Source organism: Malus sylvestris, chromosome 10 (genome assembly GCF_916048215.2).
Source record: "Malus sylvestris chromosome 10, drMalSylv7.2, whole genome shotgun sequence".
NCBI classification, from domain to species: Eukaryota; Viridiplantae; Streptophyta; class Magnoliopsida; order Rosales; family Rosaceae; genus Malus; species Malus sylvestris.
The window spans coordinates 35,921,230-35,931,659 of NC_062269.1; the positions used below are offsets into that span (position 1 = coordinate 35,921,230).

Sequence of the window (10,430 nt, forward strand, 5' to 3'; positions counted from 1 at the left end):
GAAGGATTTTTTAAAGAGAGAGAATGAGATTTGCTCTATGGAAAGATGATAGACTGGGTAGGGTTTTATTTTTTATTTTTAAGTAGATTGAGTTGGGTGTAAAAAGAAGTTTGATTAAGTTGAGTTTTGATAAGTAAGGACGGTTTCGGAAATGATGTTGGGTGTAAATAGATAATGATAGAAAAATCAAATACAAAGTTGATATAAAAAGTAAGTTGGATGTTGAAATACAAAATATGGGTTCAAATAAAATTTCCCTTTCAACAACTAGTTTCTTAAAAAAAGAACAGTAATGATATTCTTACCATGTTTTTATATCAAATTTATATATCACCTTATGTGGCATTTGATGTGGACAACCACATCATTTAAATTAGAATTTAATTTAAATTATAAATCATTTAATAAATCAATAATTAAAATAAAAGCTGAAATTAAATGGTGATTGTGGCATACGAGGAGTCTTCTCCTTCCTTTCCCATTCAATCATGCTTCTTCTCCCGTTTCTTCTTCAACACCAGTTCTTTCACGTCATAATTTTTTTTGCTGCCCTATCTGGATTATTAGTACGCATCTATCATTTTTTTTTCAATGAATTTAATTTTTTTTTGTCTGTTTATTTCTTAAGAAAACTAATGAAAATGGCTTGAAAACTTTGAGTTTTAATGATAAGGACAAAAGAAAGGGTAAAGTGAATAGTACCAGGATTGACTTTTTAGTGTAAAAATGTGATTTTTCGTTAAAGTAAACAGGACCAGGTGCTTTTCGTTAAAGTTCCCTTATTTCTTCTTCATTCTCTCAATCTCCATTGTGTAGCAAGATAAATTCTTCTTCGGGTCTTGATCAGAGTCGACGTTAATGGTGTCGTGGTGAGGGATGAAGGTTTCTTGACGATACGTACTTGAGATTCCTTTAATTTGATTATAAGCAGGAACAAGATGGAGTCCTTAATGATTCAAAGTGTTAAATCTTCAACCCCCAGTGTCATTTTTCTATGAACAAAAAGGTTTAGGTAAATAGTCCAATGGAAATCGAGAGAAAGAAGAAGAATAAACTGACTACAAAAATGTAAATTCATTGAAAAATAATGGTAAATGCTTACCAATAATCCAAATAGGGGAGCGTTGATGAACCTTTGCCGTATGTATGAGAATTAGTTAAGATTGTAGTAGTCCACACTAACGTAAAAAAAACTGGAGCGAAAAAATATGGCATGAAAGAATTGGCGGAAGAAGAAACGGGAGAAGAAGCATGATTGAATGGAGAAGGAAGGAGAAAATTCCTCGTATGCCACAATCATCATTTAATTCCAGCTTTTGTTTTAATTATTGATTATAAAAACATGGTAAGAGTTTCATTACTGAAAAAAGAAAGAAAATAATCAATAAATTCACTTCAGGTGTAAATACATAGATTCACATCGCTTTATTTATTTGTTTATTTGTATATTCTAAGTTGATTATGGTAATTAAGTAATATTTCTTGACTTAATTTTAAATAATTAAATAAACTTGGCTTGACTTTGCACACTCCCCTCGCTTATTCACCAATGACTTAGTACTAAGTCTTTTTTTTTTTGTTTGGTCAAAACTCAGTACTAACTAAGTGAGATCGATATTTTCTTGTGCTCGTCCTGGAAATAAACCGGACAAAGCCCAATGGTGGCCTAAAACAATAACAGACAAATCAGCCAAGATGAGGAACACAAAATATGCAACCATGCGTTTTAATCCCTTCCATGTATAATATATATATATATATATATATATATATATATATATTCCACATTAAATGCCACGTAAGATGGGACTAAGTCAGGTGGATGTTTTCTGATGCATTTCCTGGAAATAAATGGGACAAAGCCTAATTGTGGACTAAAACAATAACAGACAATTAAGACTAGGACACATATATAATATATTTCACCACGCGTTTCCATATATATATAGGGACACATATATAACATATTCGACCACGCGTTTCCATATATATATAGGGACACATATATAATATATTCCACCACGCGTTTCCATATATATATATATATATATATATTCCATATCAAATGCCACATAAGATGAGACTAAATCAGGTGAATGTTTTCTTGTGCATTTCCTGGAAATAAATGGGACAAAGCCTAATTGTGGACTAAAACAATAACAGACAAATTAAGAGTAGGGACACATATATAATATATTCCACCACGCGTTTTAATCCCTTCCATATATAATATATTCCTACGGAAGGCCAACCGTCTTAATTAGCAGTTCCTTAATTTCTTGGATCCATCACCTGCTTGGATTTTATTCTCTGCTACTGCTAGGATCTGCTCGACCCTTTTTCAGTTAATACTATATGGCGTTACATAGGAGGATGCATATTTTGCATCTCTCTTTAGTAATGGTGGTTGTTGTTACAATTTTACCAGCAACTCCAACTCCAACAACAGCTCAATCTCTCCTTCCGCCTCAGGCACTGCCTGGCTGCCCTGACCATTGTGGTAATCTCACAATTCCATACCCATTTGGCATAGGCTCTCGTTGCTACCTCCAACGCCAGTTTAACATCACTTGTGACAATTCCACTCAACCGCCAACAGCATTTATGATGAAGGGCAATCTCGAAATTACCAAAATATCTCTTCATGACGGTGAGCTCCAAATACTACAGTTCGCAGCCAATGATTGTTATAATGCTCAAGGCAACCGGACCGGACCGAACAGTCCCTGGTTCGGGGTGCCTCCTCCTTACACCATCTCCGAAACCAAAAACATGTTCGTTGCAGTTGGATGCGACACATATGCTTATTTTACAGGTTACCGGGGTGAAGAAAAGTACATAACTGGGTGTATGTCCATAGGCTGCACCTTGCGACTGTGACCTTGGGAAGTTTTTACAATTATAAGGATGTGCAGGGCTCCCACCGATGCAGCTACGCGTTCCTTGTGCAAGAAGGCGAGTTCAACTTTAACAGCACGAGTTTTCGACAACTAAACAAAACAACCAAGCTTCCGGCAATTATTGATTGGGTAATTGGTAATGAGTCATGTGATATTGCAGCTAAAAACGAGATCACTTTTGCATGCAAGGCAAATAGCTACTGCCAAAATCGGTCTTCAGGCTACATATGCCGGTGCTGGTCAGGTTACGAAGGGAACCCATACCTCCCAGATGGTTGCCAAGGTAAATAAATCTAGACAGCATTTGACCATTTGATTATTATCATAAAAAAATTTGCGTTCATCAAAACATATTGTATGTATATGTATATGTATGTATGTAGGTCTACTTTTTTGTTATTATGGTTAAACAAATAAATTTCCAATTTGCTTGACTTTTTTGCATATATAATGTAATAGAAGCAGGAGTTGAATCCCTTAAATAGAGCTAGGAACCTCGATCAAAATATTTAAATAAACAAGGTTTTAATATAACAATTAGGTTGATTAGAGATCAGAATCAAAATGACCCTTATCATTAAAATAACATGTAAGCTTAGCTGACGATGCCAAAGTAGCCACCAATTAGCCACGGATTATCAAATCTGTGGGTTCATGACCTGTTTCCTTCAGCATTTTTTTAGTAGCAAGTTGTTAACAAAAAGTCTCAAAATTGGGATTTAATTTTTACCTGTTGTTCATGGATTTAATTCATTCTTTTTCTGTTCAGATATTGATGAGTGCAAGGCTCCAAACGCCTGCAGTATGGGAACCTGCATAAATACACCGGGAAATTATACTTGCAAATGTCTGAAAGGGTACAAAAATGACGATCCGGATAAAATAAGATGCATCAAGGCCAACGGTCGAGCAAAGCTCAGTCTCCTGCTTATTATCTCACTAGGTATGCATATGTTAGTTTTATTTTACTTTTTCTTTAGGCGCGTGTTTTTGCATGTACAAGGGATATTGGGTGAAGGAAAAAGTTGAACTCGGGTCCTGTGTGCGAACTTAGTTACAAATCTCTTGCTTGGATTGTTAGTTTATTACTAGAATCAGTGTCAATTCCTCCATGTTATAGCAATACCTCATAACAAATCGTCGGCAAACAAAATCAGTTTTAAGTTTTTTGAATTAAAAAAGCCAAAACACATTTTCAGAGAGTCCATTAGCCAGACAAAATCATAATAGCCAACCGCAGACAAATCCAGAAAAACATAGAAACATATAGAATCATTTAAATTTTGTATGCTGTTAGTTTCTCAAGTAACCTTTACATATTCATTCAAATTATGCATGTATTGGGGTGCTTTAAGCAGAATGGTAGTGTAGTATTCAAAATTTATTTTCAAATGATCACAAATGAATCTCCCACTATTCTACTTAAAACAACATTATTCTACTCAAAACTTAGTGAAAATTGCATTGTTTTTATAAAAACATTAAAAAACATATGAACTCATGCCAAACTTTGATTAATCCACAATTAATAGCTGACTATTTCAATACTAAGAGTTGATAAGAGAACATTGGAAAACATATGAACATGCCCACCTATTATCATATCTGACATTGCAGTTGATTAATCTCACATAAATCCACATCAAAAGAACCCAGAAATTCAATGAAGAATTTTCCAAAACCCACAATTTAAACTAAAACCCACAAATTTAAACAAAAAACTCCATAAAATCATGAAAAATTTAATAAAATCCAAGTATATTAATCACAAATTCGATCAAACAAATCTTCACATCCAATAAGTCTAGAAGGTACCTGGCTTCCTTGCAAAATCGTATCTCTATAGGCCAAGGCTCAAATTTCCTTGCAGCTGCCTTGATTCGATAAGTCCTGATTCAAGCAGTCACATATATATATTTAAGTTGATGCGTTCAACGGGCATATACACTTATCAGAAATTATGATACTGGTTGAACACGTTAGAGTAATGTCCGCGATTTAACAATGAGCATGAAAATGACTAACCGGGTAACACAAACTGCTCAAATTTGGGGGGCTTGAAAATGATCTCGGGATCCAAACAAAAAATAAGTAAACAGAGAGAGAACTATTGGAAAGCAATTACCTTTCAGAATCTTCTCAGTTCTCTTCTAGAGAGAGGAGACAGAAGTTTTCTAAAACAATCAAAACCTTGCTTTGTGTTAACTAATGAATGGTCTGAATTGTGAAAAAAAAAAAACGAATTCAAATCCTCCTTCAGCAACCTAATAATTAAGCCTATAAAAATTGAAAAACTCTAATATGAAAAGAATAATAAAACAATGTGTATTCAAATCACAGGAAATAAATCAAAATATAAACCATCAGAAACAAAGCTTCGATCCATTCAAACTCCATATTAAATTTTGTTATCAAATATAAGAAACTATCATGAATGCCTGCACTTCATTATATAAAAACCCATCATAAGAAACGCTGCTATTTTGTCAACTGTGGACTGGAAGCATACCAAATCATACACCCACAATCAAAATCAGAACACACAAACAAAACCCAAAAAAAAAAAAAATGTTCAACAAAAAATTCAATACGAAAAACAAAAATTATATACCTTGATCACAAAGGGCTTGCACACAAAAACCTCAATATTCGAAGACCAACGTTTCCTGACAGCAAAAATCAAACCAGATCAGACAGCCACACGCAAATCACCAAAAAAATTTAAATCAGGAACACTAAAAAAGCCGCAAAACTCACCAGAAAACGTGGTTATGTGGGTTAAAAACGGATTCCAATCGAATTCAAAAAGGGCACGAAAAACTCACCAGGAAACCCTAGCTTTTTTGGGTAAAAAAGTTCCTTCAAATAAACCTGAGAAACTGAAGAAGCATTATTGAGTTCAATAAAAATCGAAATTTAAGCAAGCTTTCTGACCTGAAAACGTTGGATTAGATTAGATCCGCCCAGAACAAATTCTAATGGGATTAAAAATGGGTAGAAGCTTCTAACCCCTTATTGATTTTCAAGAAAACAACTTTGATAACCAATTCGCGAACAACAAAACAAGAGGCTGAATAATTTGAACAACCAAAAAGATGAAGCGGCACGGGTAGAGAAAACAAATCGGAGACGGAAGGAAGGAACTCCATGTATGCGCGAGAGGAAAGTGAAAAGCTAAAAGAAAGGCCCAGAACAACTAAAGCCAAACCGTGCACCGATGACGGACAGGTGGAATAAAAGGGCATAACCGTCATAAAACGCTGACAGAAAAAATTTGGAAGAGTATTTTCTTCGTGGTCACGATTAAATCACGTCAATATTTTATATTAATTTTTTAATAAAAATAGTAAGATAAAAATTAACAGTAATATAAAATATTGACCTGACTTAACTGTACCCACATAAATGGTGGAGGATGGAAGTGTATGGGAAGTGGGAGTAGGGGTGGTTCGGTATGGGATCCCATACTGAAACCCTTGTCCCGATTCCCATACCAAAATTTTCGGGAATCCCAATTTCAATACCGATCTCAAACCAAATTTTCGGGAATCCCAATTTTCAGGAATCCCGAAATAGTTTCGGGATTTCGGGACAATTCGGGAATCCCAAAAATAAATTTTGGGCTTTTGGACAAAAAAAGCTAATATTGGTCCAATTTGACAAAAACTTATTATTGGGCCGTGCCCACTGAATGTAACAGCCCCCATATGGGCTTAACTTGATTCAACCAAATAAAAAAAATATTGGGATAATTGAAGTTGGCCCAAGTCTGCCAATATATGTTGTTATACGGTATAACAAAGTATAAAACTGTAGAGTTCACAAAGTTTTGGGTAACATCAATCTGTGTTGTTAGGACAAAAACCTATGAAAATGTAATTTACCCTATTCAAAAGCAATCTGCCAATTGCCAATCTGTGCACAATTGCATATGCCTATTCAAGTTCTACTACACATGTATGCAATAAAAATAAATTAAGTACCAAATCCAAAAGCAAAATATTAGTTACAAGCCAAGGTTTTAAAATAAATAAAGTAACAAACCCAAAAGCAAAAAAATTAGTTACAATCCAAAATTTTAATAATTAAGTTACAAACCAAAAGCAAAAAACCAAAGTTTCAAGTTTATGAAGATTGTTAACCTCTTCGGCCCCTTCTTGTTGGCACTTGTAATTTTCCCCTTGATGTTGATGGTTGAGCCCTTCCCCTTACAATGGGTGGTCGTGGTCGTGGAGGTAGTAATTGATTTTGACGTTGTTGAACTTGTACTTGAGGTGGTCGAGGAGGTGGAGGTGGCATTTCATTTTCTTGTGTTGTATTCTCCTCACCTCCCAAATTAGCCATGTCTAAAACAATAAACCACAAATCATTTACATTGAATTATAGTCTAATAGATACTAAGAAGATAAAAGATGAAATTAAATTGTTTACTTACTTCTTTCTAAGCGTTCAAGCTCCTCGTAGAAACATAATTCGTCAAGGGTAGGCTCCTTGTAGAAACAAAATTCTTTTCCTCTAAGCCAATCACTAGTACACACTAAAGCCTCAACCGTTTTGGGAGAGTAGAAATTCCATCTCCTTTTTGTCACTCCACTGTTAGTGAACAGTAACCTAGAGTTTGGGTTTTAGGGAGAAGGATTCTCTCTTTCTCCCTCCCCCCATCTCTCTCCCCTTTCCTCCCCTCCTATTTGAACTGTCACGGTTAAGCCACGTTAATATCTTATATAAACTAATCTCTCTCCCTTTCCCTCCCCTCCTATTTGAATGATCACGGTTAAGTCATGCCAACATCTTATATTGATTTTTTTTATAGATATAATAAAACAAAAAACAATGTGTGAGAGGAGGAGAGGAAAGAGGATGAGAATATGAGGGGAGATAATCCTATTCCGGATTTTAGTATAGAAATAATTTACATATGTCACATCATACGGTCCTAGTCTAAAATTCTAAACTTGCTAATTTTCCTTTGAACAATTGCACTCAAATTTTACCCACTTTTAGAACCAAAACTTTCAAACATATATCAACAATGCTCTTTGGAAGACAGGTTTTCAAATCAATATTATCAAGAATGTAACAATCGAAATTGGTACGTACACTTTGTTATTGACATGATATTAAAACTGATATCGGCACATTGTCAATAACATATATATGAAGAGTCTGTCTTGCCCAAAGAATGATTAATACTTACATATATGTGGCTTAGAAAGATCCATGCATGTACATAATGATTAAATATTCTCATTGTGTAGCATATGTCATTTTTTGTTACAAAATATCACTTTGCTCTAAAACAAGAAAAGTACTCACCAGACGACAAAAACAAGATTAATACATTGATGATTTGCTCTGTATAATTTCTTGTAATTCATGTAATCATCTTTGCAGGTGCCAGTGGAGGCTTCTTGCTTTTACTAAGTGGATCTTGGATATATTGGGGAATGCAGAGAAGAAAGTTCCTCAAACTCAAAGAAAAATACTTTAAAGAAAATGGTGGCTTATTGTTACAACAAAAAATCGCTAGTCAAGGAGGCTCTGTGGAGACAACAAAAATTTTCACGGCAGAAGAACTTGAGAAGGCAACAAACAATTACCATGAAAGTGGAATCCTTGGTGAAGGAGGCTATGGAATAGTTTACAAAGGAATATTAGCAGCAGATAACAATAAAGTGGTTGCCATAAAAAAGTCTAAAATTTGTGTCCCATTGCAGAAGGAGCAGTTTGTCAACGAGTTGCTTGTTCTCTCTCAAATCAACCATAGAAATGTGGTGAGGTTATTGGGTTGTTGTTTGGAGTTAGAAGTTCCTCTACTAGTTTATGAGTTTATCGCTCACGGCACTCTCTTTGAGCACATACATGGCAAAAAGAGGAAAGGATCATCATTTTCATTGGAATTACGACTCAAGATAGCTGCTGAAACTGCTGGAGCACTAGCATACTTACACTCCTCAGCTCTGATGCAAATCATACATCGAGATGTGAAACTGACAAATATACTGTTAGATGAAAATTACACGGCAAAAGTGTCAGACTTTGGAGCTTCCCGATTGATTCCTCTTGATCAAGCCCAACTTGCAACTTTAGTGCAAGGAACAATCGGATACTTAGACCCTGAATACTTCCACACGAGTCAACTAACAGATAAGAGTGACGTCTATAGCTTTGGAGTTGTCCTTATGGAGCTACTAACAAGTAAACTGGCACTTGATTCTCATAGGCCTGAAGGAGAGAAAAACCTGGCAAGGTTCTTTCTTTGTTTAATGGAAGAGGATCGCCTGAATGAAATTCTCGATGATGACATACTTAACGAGAGAAACATCGAGACATTAAAAACAGTGGCCAATCTGGCAAAAAGATGTGTAAGGTTAAAAGGGGAGGACAGGCCAACAATGAAAGAAGTTGCCATGGAGCTTGAAGGAATGAGAATTACAGAAAAGCATCCATGGGGAAAAGCTGAAATTTGTTCAGAAGAGACTGAGTGCTTACTTGGGCCAGGTAACTCAGATGCTTATCCTGTGGATGTTAGAGCTGGTTCTAGTACTAGTACAACTATTGGGTATGACATCATACAGGTCCAGATGTTAATTCCATATGATGATGGAAGATAATTCACTACTTCATATAATCAACATTGCTCATCATTCTAGCCATAATGAAATAGTATTATTTTTCATCACAGACTATAAGTGTAGCCAATGTCCTTCCTCTGTACCCTCGAGTTTGAATTTTTCTTTTGATACAGTTTAGATTTAGTTGAAAGTAAAGTATCGCTTGTATAAAATAAAATATTAATTTTCATCATTTTGATAGTTTTTATTTAGGAACCAGGATCCTCTCCTAAGCAGTTCCCTAGGGATCCTACAATCTTGTCCGTTCATTTTATATCGTACGGTCAGTTGTCGTTAGGTACTATTCATATTTGAATTTTAAAATTTAAATTTTAAATAATTTCTGATCGCACAATATCGATGAACGGACATGATTGCGAGATCCCTAGGATCCCTAGGGAACTGCTTAAGAGAGGATCTTGGTTCTTTATTTAGGGTATGTATCAGAGCATTAAATGGTGAAGATCCCAACCTTGCACGTAAGAAGTGGCCCAACACCAAAAACTATGGCTAATTTCTTCTTCAAAATAAGTACGAGTTTGGAAGATCCTGAGTTACATGCTTATGACATTTCGTACTTAATTAGTGTATATGATAATTAATTGTTAACATGGTAGTGAGAAATATTTCAAAAAATAAAGTTATAGAAAGAAAGAAAAAATCCCCGTATATTATACATATACTAAAACCCAAACTCGGGTGCACTGTTTTTCACTGTTTGTGAACAGTAAAAGGGCGGAAATGCCCCTGATTTTTTTGTTTGCTTAGCTGTTTTGCTGCTGCTTCCCAAAGCTAAAAGACGCCTTTGCCCTTCTAACCCATGCGTCTGTCATCCGTGTGCTTTTTGGTTCCATCATCTTTTTGGTTGTATCCTCTTATACACGTGTTGCTCACCGTTTCCCTTTTAAGGCTGCAC

The 10,430-nt window shown here is 35.2% G+C and overlaps 1 protein-coding gene, 2 long non-coding RNA genes and 1 pseudogene across 12 annotated transcripts in view; 2 read left to right on the forward strand and 2 right to left on the reverse strand.

Annotated features, from left to right (window-relative positions):
• The window catches only part of LOC126587722 (uncharacterized), a 35,348-nt gene extending 29,460 nt beyond the window's left edge, over positions 1-5,888 (reverse strand). For 2 of the 6 annotated variants that reach the window (XR_007611189.1, XR_007611188.1), the window contains exons 1-2: positions 5,512-5,884; positions 3,631-3,712 (exon numbers count right to left, since the gene is read on the reverse strand). This is a non-coding gene — a long non-coding RNA (uncharacterized LOC126587722). Of the gene's footprint in view, positions 1-2,881; positions 2,991-3,048; positions 3,194-3,318; positions 3,545-3,630; positions 3,713-5,511 lie in introns of those variants that run through there. The other 4 variants (XR_007611190.1, XR_007611186.1, XR_007611185.1 and 1 more) reach the window with 4 other exon arrangements.
• Positions 1-10,430, forward strand: part of LOC126587691 (putative wall-associated receptor kinase-like 16) — a 112,622-nt gene that overhangs the window by 81,348 nt on the left and 20,844 nt on the right. For 2 of the 5 annotated variants that reach the window (XM_050252784.1, XM_050252781.1), the window contains exons 2-4: positions 2,947-3,183; positions 3,670-3,843; positions 8,295-9,401. In XM_050252784.1, coding sequence (XP_050108741.1) covers positions 2,947-3,183; positions 3,670-3,843; positions 8,295-9,401 — 1,518 coding nt within the window. Of the gene's footprint in view, positions 1-2,559; positions 2,816-2,946; positions 3,184-3,669; positions 3,844-8,294; positions 9,402-10,430 lie in introns of those variants that run through there. The other 3 variants (XM_050252782.1, XM_050252783.1, XM_050252785.1) reach the window with 3 other exon arrangements.
• LOC126587693 (wall-associated receptor kinase-like 8) overlaps positions 1-10,430 on the forward strand; it is a 105,263-nt pseudogene that overhangs the window by 23,499 nt on the left and 71,334 nt on the right.
• On the reverse strand, positions 7,074-7,459 carry LOC126587726 (uncharacterized). The gene is made up of 2 exons (XR_007611193.1): positions 7,336-7,459; positions 7,074-7,246 (listed from the first exon to the last, which is right to left on the reverse strand). It is a non-coding gene; the product is annotated as an uncharacterized LOC126587726 (long non-coding RNA).